Source organism: Bos javanicus, chromosome 4 (genome assembly GCF_032452875.1).
Source record: "Bos javanicus breed banteng chromosome 4, ARS-OSU_banteng_1.0, whole genome shotgun sequence".
In the NCBI taxonomy this organism is placed as follows: domain Eukaryota; kingdom Metazoa; phylum Chordata; class Mammalia; order Artiodactyla; family Bovidae; genus Bos; species Bos javanicus.
This window is the reverse complement of record NC_083871.1, coordinates 84,506,783-84,521,013: the sequence shown is the minus strand read 5'-3', so window position 1 is coordinate 84,521,013 and position 14,231 is coordinate 84,506,783. Positions and strand designations below refer to the sequence as shown.

At 38.8% G+C, this 14,231-nt stretch overlaps 1 protein-coding gene across 1 annotated transcript; it reads right to left on the bottom strand.

The window, feature by feature from the left end:
* Positions 1-2,383: 2,383 nt before the first annotated feature.
* On the bottom strand, positions 2,384-3,247 carry LOC133246339 (peroxiredoxin-6-like). Its single transcript, XM_061414524.1, has one exon. It carries the CDS (start codon positions 3,228-3,230, stop codon positions 2,556-2,558), a length of 675 nt encoding a protein of 224 aa, XP_061270508.1. The 5' UTR covers positions 3,231-3,247; the 3' UTR covers positions 2,384-2,555.
* Between the last annotated feature and the right edge of the window lie 10,984 nt (positions 3,248-14,231).

Here is a 14,231-nt window from a genome sequence, read left to right as displayed (position 1 = left end):
TGGATGAGTCCAGTGAATTTCCCTAGTTAGTGCAAACCTGTTGGTCTCTATTCATTTAATGAAACTATGGCTGTCCGAGCACAAAAATTACTTTGCAGAGACATTACTTTGCTGACAAAAGTCCGTCTAGTCAAAGCTATGGTTTTTCCAATAGTCATGTATGAATGTGAGGTTGGACTATAAAGAAAGCTGAGCACCAAAGAATTGTGCTTTTGAGCTGTGGTTTTGGAAAAGACTCTTCAGAGTCCCTTGGACTGCAAGGACATCCAATTAGTCAATCCTCAGAGAAATCAGTCCTGAATATTCATTGGAAGAACTAACGCTGAAGCTGAAGCTCCAATACTTTGGCCACCTGAGGTGAAGAACTGACTCCTTGGAAAAGACCCTGATGGGAGGTAGATTGAAGGCAGGAGGAGAAGGGGACGACAGAGGAGGAGATGGTTGGATGGCATCACTGACTCAATGAACATGAGTTTGAGCAAGCTCCGGGAGTTGGTGATAGACAGGGAAGCCTGATGTGCTACAGCCCATGAGTCTCAGAGAGTCAGATATGACTGAGCTACTGAACTGAACTGATGGCTGTCTGAATAGTGACGTAGCTAACTGATGAGTCAACCAATTTACATGAACAGGACTTCTTTTTATTCAAGATACAAAGGAGTCAGAGTCAAAGGGCATTCTAAACTTAATTTTTACGGAAGAAAAATAACAGGTGGCTCCTATATCTTTGAGAGTAAACTTGACCAAGAGGTCAATTAAAGAGTACATTGGCAAACTGGTTCTACAAATATATACTCATAAAAGCCAATATAGACAATATCATCATTAAAAAGTAGTTCTAACAGAAATTAGCCTAGGAGCATTAAAATTCTATGAATCCTTGGGTTATTAGATAATTTTCTGCATGCTAATATTAGTTTAGTAGCTTGAAAGTTTGTAATTTGCACATGTATACACCACACACACCCCCTATGTATTTAGCTAAGTTCATCAATCTTTAATGTCTAAAGATGTATCACAGAACCTTATGTATTAGATAGGAAAGGGATAATGAAGTGTCATTCTGACAGATAAATTATTATTTTATAAATAGACTGAGATCTATAGAGGGGTAAGGAACTTTAGTGAAATCTCCAAATGTACAGTGAGATGAGTACTTCATATTTTCTGTTTATTGATGTTGTATTTTTTCTCTATCAGATATAAATTTCTGGTATTAGAGAAATTTTGTCTATATAACTTCCTTTCCATAATTTAATTACAAAATGAGGCCTATTTGTTTCTGTAATCATTTTTATTAAATATATACTTTTTTTCACGTTTTTGACAAAGGATTTATTTGCTGATCCCCAAGAAGCATTTCACACCAATCAGAATGGCTGCGATCCAAAAGTCTACAAGCAATAAATGCTGGAGAGGGTGTGGAGAAAAGGGAACTCTCTTACACTGTTGGTGGGAATGCAAATTAGTACAGCCACTTTGCAGAACAGTGTGGAGATTCCTTAAAAAACTGGAAATAGAGCTGCCTTATGATCTAGCAATCCCACTGCTGGGCATACACACTGAGGAAACCAGAAGGGAAAGAGACACGTGTACCCCAATGTTCATTGCAGCACTGTTTATAATAGCCAGGACATGGAAGCAACCTAGATGCCCATCAGCAGATGAATGGATAAGAAAGCTGTGGTACATATACACAATGGAGTATTACTCAGCCATTAAAAAGAATACATTTGAATCAGTTCTAATGAGATGGATGAAACTGGAACCTATTATACAGAGTGAAGCAAGCCAGAAAGAAAAACACCAATACAGTATACTAACGCATATATATGGAATTTAGAAAGATGGTAACAATAACCCTGTGTACGAGACAGCAAAAGAGACACCGATGTATAGATCAGTCTTATGGACTCTGTGGGAGAGGGAGAGGGTGGGGAGATTTGGGAGAATAGCATTGAAACATGTATAATATCATGTATGAAACGAGTCGCCAGGCCAGGTTCAATGCACGGTACTGGATGCTTGGGGCTGGTGCACTGGGACGACCCAGAGGGAGGGTAGGGGAGGGAGGAGGGAGGAGGGTTCAGGAGGGTTCATGCAGGTATACCTGTGGCGGACTCATTTCGATATTTGGCAAAACTAATACAATATTGTAAAGTTTAAAAATAAAATTTAAAAAAAAAAAGCCAAATGAACATTTTGGTCAACACAGTATGATGGAGCAAAGCAGGCTTTTTCAACCATACACTGATACCACCTCTTGGTCATAAACCCTGCAGAGATCCAAGATAAGTCCCATATTTCGAAGAAAGTCAGCAGAGAGTGTGAAGATATATGAACAGAGGAGAAAGCTGCTGAAGGCACAAAGGATCCCAAGGAATTTTTAATGCTGTTTTCATTTAATAAGCCAGTAGTATAGCAACCTAAAGACCTTGGCTGTGATCACACCAGAACGTTTTTAATGGACTGCTGCAGGGAAACATGATGGACAGCTGGCATCCTCTGGCTCATGGTGCTAAGTGGGCAGCTCCAGAACCAACTCCATGGCGAGCCTATGGCTGGGGTGTGTAGCGGAGGTATTTCTTGCCAGATGGGAGCTCTTTGGTGAAGACTCCTTTAGGGAAAAGTTTTTTGGCTTCCTCTTCAGGGATGGTTGGAAGGACCATCACGCTGTCCCCATTCTTCCAGTCAACCGGGGTGGCCACCCTCTTTTCTGCCGTCAGCAGGAGAGAGATAATTACTCTGAGAATCTCATCAAAGTTCCTGCCAGTGGTAGCTGGGTAGAGGATGGACAGTTTCAGTTTCTTATCAGGACCAAAAATAAACACCACACGAGCAGTCACAGGCATGTCCTTTTCGTCTTTCTCTGCTGGGTCCAGCATGCCCAACTGGATGGCAAGGTCCCGATTCTTATCATCAATGATGGGAAAAGGTAACTTTTCTGTGGGCCCTTCACCATTGTAAGCATTGATATCCTTGCTCCATGCAAGATGGTCTTCCACACTGTCTATGGAAAGAGCAATCATCTTAACATTTCTCTTGGCAAACTCTGGTGCCAGCTTTGCTGCTCTGCCGAGCTCCGTGGTACACACAGTGGTAAAGTCCCGAGGATGGGAGGATAGAATGCCCCATGAGTCTCCCAGATAGTCGTGGAAACGGATGTGGCCGATGGGAGTATTTGCCTCGAAGTTGGGAGCCTCGTCCCTGAGGAGGAGACCTCCTGGCATGGTGGCAGCAGTGACGCGGGGAGTAAGAGGAGATGCAGTACCAACAGCCACTAGCCTGCTGGTTCTATTAAATATATTTTTAAAAGAGGCAAAAATTATCATTACTGAGCTTCTTCATATCATTTCTATTTTTTTGTGGACATTCTTATAAACAGGTAACCCATAATAGTTAGATGAGTCAAAATGAAACCCTCAAATACAAGTCCAAGTTGTTTTGAAATCTGCTTAAAATGAGCCATTTGAGTTGCTTGCTTTTTGATTGATAGGTATCCAAGATTTAGATATTATAATCTACTCAGAGAGAGACTATTACACTGATGAAACTATTATATTTTTGAAATAGCAACAACACAACTTAACTGCCTTTGAAAGTCAGGACTATCAATGGCTGTAGCACAAAGTTGTGGATTACCCTCTCAAGAATCAAGGATATATTTAAGTATCTTGAGGGCAAAATACTATTTCTCCTGATATGTCAAATTAACCTACATGTGTCCCATATTGCCTTCTCACCATTACATGTTCTGCAGAATGTTACTAAAGCTGATAACAAAATACATGTTGGGCATGAGGAGCTCTGCAGACATAAGGGCAGCCTCCCAAGCAAATCCAAATGTGACTAGAGAGACTAGCTTGGCTTTCATTGTGATTAGAGGTTTATGAGAATGGGAGCCAGAATGGATGTTGTCTGAACTTCCCACTAGCATGAAAACAGAGAGTGCTCATACTTTGACATCAGCTTTGTCAGATGGGAGAGAAGTGGAGGGTGAGTGGTGGGGCTTGAAACCCATTAACAGTCAAACATCAAAAATAGAGTCAAATGTTTCATTACATTTATCTACCCCAAATAATACCAGATCTATTTACCTTGGGTGAGCAAATCTATAGAGCTTCCCAGGTGGCACCGTGGTAAAGAATCTGCCTGCAATGCAGGAGACACGGGCTGGATCCCTGGGTCAGGAAGACAACTTAGAACAGGAAATGGTAATCCACTCTAGTATTCTTGCCTGGAAAATCCCATGGATAGAGAAGCCTGGGGGGCTACAGTCCATGGGGTTGCAAAGAGTTGGACATGACTGAGCACACACACACTCACACTCTCTCACACACACACACACACACACAAATCTATAGGGGATTCAATAAAATATACTTCTTCTAATGAATAACTAAAATATTTCTATTTTCTCATAGTTTTACATATGTCTGTTAAGGACAAAGTCTCAACATAAAAACAGAGTCTTCTGAATTCAGATATTTGGCAGCATAGGAATGTTCAAGTAAAGAAAATTTTATTTTAATAAGTTTACATGTTCCATTTGGGGATATAAAAGCAAATCTCTTGAGAGAGAAGCCCCTGAGACAAAGCAAAGACAGTATCAATAAAACATACTTAATGTACAACAGAGGATGAGATGGCTGGATGGCATCACTGACTCGATGGACGTGAGTCTGGGTGAACTCCGGGAGTTGGTGATGGACAGGGAGGCCTTGCGTGCTGCGATTCATGGGCTCGCAAAGAGTCGAACACGACTGAGCAACTGAACTGAACTGAACTGAACTGAATGTACAAACACATACACACCCAAACACATGGGTTTGTTTCTAGAATATGTCATTAGAAAGTACAGTTGAAAGTGAAAGAATTCATTTGGTGATGCTGATTTAAGTGAAATAGTAATAATTTGAATATATCCCTGTGTCTCTTGAATTTTCTAAATAAAATAGGTGAAATGTTTTTATTTTTTCAATATTTGTCATGTATTGGTCACTAAGGCACTTAAAGGTGATGTGATATTGAGTTAAAAGAGTTGCCCCAGTAGAGAATAATAAGTAGAATTATCATTTTATTGATAAACCTTATGAAAAATACTTTTGGTTTGGTTCTGAGAAATTAAGATAGGGAATTGCTTTAGAGATGAAGTAATAAATATTTTGAAAGTTGAGTAATTTTCAGTAATTTGATTTCAATAAAATTGAACGATATCACAATAAAGCAATGAGTAGATATCTTATTAAAATAACTTTTAGTAATATCAATTTAAGAATTTTGTTCTATAAATCAAGACATTTTAAATAATAGTATGCAATGAAGATTTCCCTCTATTAAATATACTTATATGTAAAAGGCTTACTACATAAGTGAAAAATAAGAGTAATGCTGTGTTTTTTTTATTTCTAGCAAGAATTTCATATTCGGCCGTGATTTATGATTTATTGAAGAAAAGCTGCTGCTGCTGCTAAGTCGCTTCAGTCATGTCCGACTCTGTGCAACCCCATAGACGGCAGCCCACCAAGCTCCCCCATCCCTGGGATTCTCCAGGCAAGAGCACTGGAGTGGGTTGCCATTTCCTTCTCCAGTACATGAAAGTAAAAAGTGAAATTGAAGTCGCTCAGTCATATCCAACTCTTCGAGACCCCATGGACTGCAGCCTACCAGGCTCCTCTGCCCATGGGATTTTCCAGGAAAGAGTACTGCAGTGGGTTGCCATTGCCTTCTCCGAAGAAAAGCTACATTTATTCAATTAGAAGAATTTGGCATAAAATTTTATGCTTTTATGTTAAATAAAGATTTTTTAAAATTTACTATTTTTATACTGATTTCAATTCAGGTTATATTTAAATTCTAAAAGTTTACTTTAAGAAACATATTTTTAATATCAGAGAAAATAACTGATTGAATTGAATTTTGTGGTAATTATAGGCAAAAAGTTGGCTTAAAACTCAGCATTCAGAAAACTAAGATCATGGCATCTGGTCCCATCACTTTAGATGGGGAAACAGTGGAAACACTGACAAACTTTATTTTGGGGGGCTCCAAAATCACTGCAGATGGTGACTGCAGCCATGAAATTAAAAGATGCTTGCTCCTTGGAAGAAAAGCTATGACCAACCTAGACAGCATATTAAAAAGTAGAGATGCTACTTTGCCAACAAAGGTCCATCTAGTCAAAGCTATGGTTTTTCCAGTAGTCATGTATGGATGTGAGAGTTGGACCATAAAGAAAGCTGAGCACCAAAGAACTGATGGTTTTGAACTGTGGTGTTGGAGAAGACTCGAGAGTCCCTTGGACTTCAAGGAGATCCAACCAGTTAACCCTAAAGGAAATCAGTCCTGAATATTCATTGGAAGGACTGATGCTGAAGCTCAAACTCTGATACTTTGGCCACCTGATGCAAAGAATTGGCTCGTTGAAAAGAGCCTGATGCTGGGAAAGATTGAAGGCAGGAGGAGAAGGGGATGACAGAGGATGAGATGCTTGGATGGCATCACTGATTCAATGGACATGAGTTTGAGTAAACTCCAGGAATTGGTAATGGACAGGGAGGCCTGATGTGGTGCAGTCCATAGGTTTGCAAAGAGTTGGACAGGACTGAGAGACTGACCTGAACTGAGAGGGAAATCAGATACCATCAGAGACTGACCCTTGACCTTTTGCACACCTCAGGGTCTTCTGCACTTTGATGTACATATTTCATCCACAGTGACAACTTCTCACCTCAAGACTTGTATCTTTCTGCCTATGAGCTTCTTCTGAGTGTTGCAGCTTTCTTGACTCAAAATGGGGGCGGTGCAGAAGTGCCCTAGAATTATCGTCTCCAGGAGAAATCTTCTCCCAGTGAGGGAAGGAGGTGGGTAAACAAGTCATATTTCTCGCCTTTCAGTGAGATAATTATGGTATTTTACTAGTTAGTCTCTCCAAATGATTTCAATAGAATCTGAAACAGTTACTCCTGTTACCCACAGTAGGAACTCATCACATGAACACCCTACACCGATTCCTTCCTTCCCTTGCCTCACTTCCCCAATTCTTCACCATGCTTTCCTGAAGATCTCTGAAATAAAATAATTAACACCACATAATTGTCTAAAAGTCTACTGAAATCATTATTCAATCTTAAAAAGAAATGTGGCAGTTTATATTTATCATCAATCATAACACGTGTAGGTGTCCCAGTTGGCACAGTGTTAAAGACTCTGCTGTAATGCAGGAGACTTGCAGGAGAAATGGGTTTGACCCCAGGGTGGGGAAAATAACCTGAGGGAGGAAACGACAACCCACTCCAGTATTCTTGCCTGAATAATCCCAATGACAGAGGAAATGGAGGACTACAGTCCATGGAGTTGCAGAGTCTGGTAGGACTGAGCAGCTGCGTACACACACATGCACAATATGCCTGAATTAGAAGCTTTCAAAGGAGTACGTCAAGGTTGTATATTGTTACCGTGCTTATTTAACTTATATGCAGAGTACATCATGAGAAACGCTGGGCTGGAAGAAACACAAGCTAGAATCAAGATTGCCAGGAGAAATATCAATAACCTCAGATATGCAGATGACACCACCCTTATGGCAGAAAGTGAAGAGGAACTCAAAAGCGTCTTGATGAGAGTGAAAGTGGAGAGTGAAAAAGTTGGCTTAAAGCTCAATATTCAGAAAACGAAGATCATGGCATCCGGTCCCATCACTTCATGGGAAATAGATGGGGAAACAGTGGAAACAGTGTCAGGCTTTATTTTGGGGGGCTCCAAAATCACAGCAGATGGTGACCGCAGCCATGAAATTAAAAGACGCTTACTCCTTGGAAGGGAAGTTATGACCAACCTAGATAGCATATTCTAAAGCAGAGACATTACTTTGCCAACAAAGGTCCAGCTAGTCAAAGCTATGGATTTTCCTGTGGTCATGTATGGATGTGAGAGTTGGGCTGTGAAGAAGGCTGAGCGCCGAAGAACTGATGCTTTTGAACTGTGGTGTTGGAGAAGACTCTTGAGAGTCCCTTGGACTGCAAGGAGATCCAACCAGTCCATTCTGAAGGAGATCAGCCCTGGGATTTCTTTGGAGGGAATGATGCTAAAGCTGAAACTCCAGTACTTTGGCCACCTCATGTGAAGAATTGACCCATTGGAAAAGACTCTGATGCTGGGAGGGATTGGGGGCAGGAGGAGAAGGGGACGACAGAAGATGAGATGGCTGGATGGCATCACTGACTCGATGGACATGAGTCTGAGTGAACTCCCGGAGTTTGTGATGGACAGGGAGGCCTGGTGTGCTGCGTTTCATGGGGTCGCAAAGAGTCAGACAGGACTGGGCGACTGAACTGAACTGAACTGAAACTTTAATAATGAAACATTATAGAAGTCAACTAAAACATAGAATATGATTTTTCAAAGTTGTTTTAGGGGACACATTAATAATGTCCCAGTCAAACTGAAAAATATTTTGTCTATTTGTGAGGAAGGAGCCAAAATTGGATTAAAAACGTTCAGGGTGGACACCGGACAAAGGCATACAGGAGCAGATCATGTAGTAGAGGGGAAAAATGCATATTCTTAGGTTTGGGCTTTCCATTCTCCATTTTCTACCTTTCATTTTGGGGAAGTTAATTATACAGTGAAGGAGGGAAAAAGGAAAAGAAAATGAATGAGAAGGATATGAAGAAAATTCCAATTGTTCACTCAGTTTCAGTCAGCAAGTACCCACCAGCAGGTTACTTAATTTCCTTAAAATCTAATCAGAACTTTTAATAAGGAAAAATTCTTAACATATCTGGCTTTTTCATGTAATTTTTTGAAATATTATTTATTTTAATAGTAAGAAGGAAAATCATACCAGTAACATTTCATATTATGATATGGCAAAATATGGATAATTTCATAGGCATATGGTGATGGTTAAATGAGTTAATTCATTTAATGTGCTTGGCCCAGTGCCTGGGATAGGGTAAGTGCTAAAAATGTTATATAAACAAATAAACAGAAGACATTCAGGAGAGTATATATATATATTTTTTTTCATAAACACATTTTAATTTATTTTATTTTTAAACTTTACAACATTGTATTAGTTTTGCCAAATATCGAAATGAATCTGGAAGGGAAAGAGACATGTGTACCCCAATGTTCATCGCAGCACTGTTTATAATAGCCAGGACATGGAAGCAACCTAGATGTCCATCAACAGATGAATGGATAAGAAAGCTATGGTACATATACACGATGGAGTATTACTCAGCCATTAAAAAGAATACATTTGAACCACTTCTAATGAGGTGGATGAAAAGGAGAGTATATTTAAACTTAAACTTCTAGAGGTAAATTACTTTGCCTCCCATAGGACAGTGATACTATCTGAGACCAGTATTAGGATGAGTTAACTTTAGTTCTGAAGTCATGAGTTCCTATGACATTTTCAAAGTAAATTATTAAGTAGCCTGCCAGGCTCCTCTGTCCCCAGGGATTCTCCAGGCAAGAATACTGGAATAGGTTGCCACGTCTTCCTCCAGGGTATCTTTCCAACCCAAGGATTGAAGCCAGGTCTCTCTCACTGCACGTGGATTCTTTATCATCTGAGCCAACAGGGAAGCCCAAGAATACTGGAGTAGGTAGTCTATCCCCTCTCCAGGGGAACTTCCCGACCCAGGAATTGAACCAGGGTCTCCTTCATTGCAGGTGGACTCTTTACCAACTGAGCTACCTGGGAATCACTATATACTAATAAGTGACCATAAAATTTAATTATCTTTTAACATGTAAAACAGCAGAACTTAAAAACTATGTATTGGTTCAAAACCCTTATCTTTTAATATCATAATGTTGAGTTTTCACCTACATTTCTGTGTAACAGGTGTTTGTGCCATTGAGATACTATAATACAAAGAATATGTATTATCTTTCAACATAGTATGTATGCAAGACCTTTTGCCAAGCTTCAGTAACTAAGGATATAAGTAATGCTGTATTTATATGTGATTTTATCTCTAGTACTGATGTTATAGTTGGGTGATATAAATAGTATCTATCATTTTGAAGATAAGTGCTAATATTAACAAATGCCAAAATCTATACTCATTTATTTATACAAAGAAATGAGTTTTAGAAATAATGAATCGATTCATTTCTGAACTGGAATGCTACATTTGAAAGGAAATGAGTTTAAAATTCTCTATTGTAGATAGAATTCAAAGATGGCCCCCCAAGATTTTACCATTCAGTATATATACTCTATACAATTTATATCTATAAAATGTAATATATATGATACATTGATATATATGGAATAGAGTAATATGATATATATTATTTAGCCATAAAAATTAAATCCTACCATTTGCTACATAGACATATGTCAAGAGCATTATGGTAAGTGAAATAAGTCAGACAGAGAAATACAAATATTTTATCATCTCACATGCAGAATCTAAAAAATATCAAATTCATAGAAACAAGAAGCATAGTTGTTGCCAATAGCTAGTGGGTGCAGGAGATGGGAAGATACTGATCAAAGGGTACAAACTAGAAGTTATAAGATGAATAAATCCCAGGATCTAAAGCATAGTACAGTGATTACAGTTAATAACACTGCATTGTGTACTTGTGAGTTGCTAGAAGAGTACAACTTTGTGTTCTCATCATTAAAAATAACAGCATAATGGTAAAATTATGCAGGGTGAAGGATGTATTAACTAGCCTTACTGTAGAGATCAGTTCATAACACCTGTATCAAACCATCACATTGTGCACCTTAAGCTACAGACTTATCTTAAGCTATGGACTTTAATATGTCAATTAAATCCCAATAAATTTGGAGGGAAAAAACAAACATAGGCAAACTATCATTCAGGATATATATATATATATATATATATATATATATGTATGTATATATGAGTCATGTTCAACCCTTTGCAACCCCATGGACTGTAGCCCACCAGGCTGCTTACATAGATCATTCACTGCTCAGGAGACTGAGCCTTGTCTGTATGAAGTGTCCTAACCAAGGTCATATATTGTTAGAAGAAGCCATTTCAACACAGATCTGAATGTTTCAATGTCCATATAACTGACCAAATTTTGATGCAGTACCCCTGCACATGCTTTTGCACCTTCAAAATAAAAAGAAAGCAAAATGGATTCAAGAAAAAAATGTATACTGTCTGCTATTACTATTATTTTCTAGGTTTATTTTAAAATTTATGCTATATAATATCATATATAAATTTAGTAAAAAATAATTTTTATAAAATTAATACTAAAAATATCCTGTTAAAATGTATCTTTCAAATATTTTTGGTTAATTATCTCTAAACCATTCTGAATAGAATAATGTCATTTTCTTTTAAAATATCTCTAGACAATGTAAAAACAGTTCTTAGAAAATTAAGAGTGGGATGACTTGGGAGAATGGAATTGAAACATGTATAATATCATATATGAAACGAGTTGCCAGTCCAGGTTTAATGCACAATACTGGATGCTTGGGGCTGGTGCATTGGGACGACCCAGAGGGATGGTACGGGGAGGGAGAAGGGAGGAGGGTTCAGGATGGGGAACATGTGTATACCTGTGGTGGATTCATGTTGATATTTGGCAAAACCAATACAATATTGTAAAGTTAAAAAATAAAATAAAATAATTAAAATAAATAAATAAAATGCAATTTAAATACTTTTCCTCATTGTGAGAAACAATAGGTTTTCTGGTTTAAACTCTCCAAATAGCACATTTCTGTAATAGCCTCTTCTAAGCCACTATTCTACTTCCAAGCAAAGACTGTGATTGGTATGTCTCATTTTGTTTCAGACCACTATGTAAATTTCTTAGACTTCAATACTGATACTGTGTAAGTTAACCTGTGAAATACTTATAAAGGGCCTATAAAAATAAAATACCTCTAAAAAACCAAATTTATATTGTGTCTGTTTTACTACCATAGAATAGACGAGACACTATGTTTTCAGTGAAGTAAAACAAAACATGAAGAAAAATACCCTAACCTCCTACTACACAGAGAGATTCTAGGGTAAGTGATACATGGTAGACAATATTAACCATCCCTATAGTTGTGGACATTCTGAAGGAGATTAGCCCTGGGATTTCTTTGGAGGGAATGATGCTAAAGCTGAAACTCCAGTACTTTGGACACCTCATGTGAAGAGTTGACTCATTGGAAAAGACTCTGATGCTGGGAGGGATTGGGGGCAGGAGGAGAAGGGGATGACAGAGGATGAGATGGCTGGATGTCATCACTGACTCGATGGACGTGAGTCTGAGTGAACTCCAGGAGTTGGTGATGGACAGGGAGGCCTGGCGTGCTGCGATTCATTGGGTCGCAGAGTCGGACACTACTGAGTGCCTGAACTGAACTGAACTGAAATGATACTTGTGGATGATACTATTTTCCACTTCTGCATTCCAGTCCCCTATAATGAAAAGGACATAATTTTTGGCTGTTAGTTCTAGAAGGTCTTGTAAGTCCTCATAGAACCGTTCAACTTCAGCTTCTTCAACATTATTGGTTGGGACATAGACTGGGATTACTGTAATACTGAATGGTTTCCCTTGGAAACCAACAGAGATCATTCTGTCGTTTTTGAGATTGCATCCAAATACTGCATTTCAGTACTGGAACACAAAAGTAGGAAGTCAAGAGATACCTGGAGTAAGAGACAAGTTTGGTCTTCAAGTACAAAATGAAGCAGGGCAAAGGTTAACAGAGTTTTGAAAAAAGAATGCATTGGTCATAGCAAATACCCTCTTCCAACATCACAAGAGAAGACTACACATGGACATCACCAGATGGTCAATACCGAAATCAGACTGATTATATTCTTTGCAGCCAAAAATGGAGAGGCTCTATACAGTCAGCAAAAACAAGACCCGGAGATGACTGTGGCACAGATCATGAACTCCTTATTGCCAAATTCAGACTTAAATTGAAGACAATAGGGAAAACCACTAGACCATTCAGGTATGACCTAAATCAAATCCCTTATGATTATGCAGAGGAAGTGACAAATAGATTCAAGGGATTAGATCTGATAGAGTGTCTGAAGAACTATGGACAGAGGTTCGTGACATTGTACAGGAGGCAGTGATCAAGACCATCTCCAAGAAAAAGAAATGCAAAAAGGCATAATGGTTGTCTGAGGAGGCCTTACAAATAGCTGTAAAAAGAAGAAAAGCAAAAGGCAAAGAAGAAAAGGAAGGAGATACCCATTTGAATGCAGAATTCCAAAGAATAGCAAGGAGAGAGAAGAAAGCCTTCCTCAAGGATCAATGCAAAGAAACAGAGGAAAACAGTAGAATGGAAAGTTTAGAGAGCTCTTCAAGAAAATTAGAGATACCAAGGGAATATTTCACGCAAAAATGGGCACAATAAAGGAAAGAAATAGTATGGACCTAAAGGAAGCAGAAGATATTAAGAAGAGGTGGCAAGAATACACAGAAGAACTATAGAGAAAGGATCTTCATGACCTAGATAATCATGATGGTGTGATCACTCACCTAGAGCCAGACATCCTGGAATGTGAAGTCAAGTGGGCCTTAGGAAGCATCACTAGGAACAAAGGTAGTGGAGATGACGGAATTCGAGTTGAGCTATTCCAAATCCTAAAAGATGACACTGTGAAAGTGCTGCACTCAATATGCCAGCAAATTTGGAAAACTCAGCAGTGGCCACAGGACTGGAACAGATCAGTTTTTATTCCAATCCCACAGAAAGCCAATGCCAAAGAATGTTCAAACTAAGGCACAATTGCACTCATCTCACACACTAGTAAAGTAATGCTCAAAATTCTCCAAGTCAGGCTTCAAAAATACATGAACCATGAAGTTCCAGATGTTCAAACTGGATTTTGAAAAGGCAGAGGAACCAGAGATCAAATTGCCAACATTGGCTGGATCATTGAAAAAGCAAGAGAGTTCCAGGAAAATATCTACTTCTGCTTTATTGACTATGCCAAAGCCTTTGACTGTGTGGATCACAACAAATTGTGGAAAATTTTTAAACAGATAGGAATAGCAGGCCATGTTACCTGCCTCTTGAGAAACCTGTATGTAGATCAAGAAGCAACAGTTAGAACTGGACATGGAACAACAGACTGGTTCCAAATCAGGATAGGAGTGTGTCAAGGATGTATATTGTCACCCTGCTTATTTAACTTATATGCAGAGTACATCATGCGAAATGCTGGGATGGATAAAGCACAAGTTGGAAT

Excerpts from the sequence above, each read along its gene's own strand:
- LOC133246339 (XM_061414524.1), bottom strand. The coding sequence starts at position 3,230 with ATGCCAGGAGGTCTCCTCCTCAGGGACGAGGCTCCCAACTTCGAGGCA.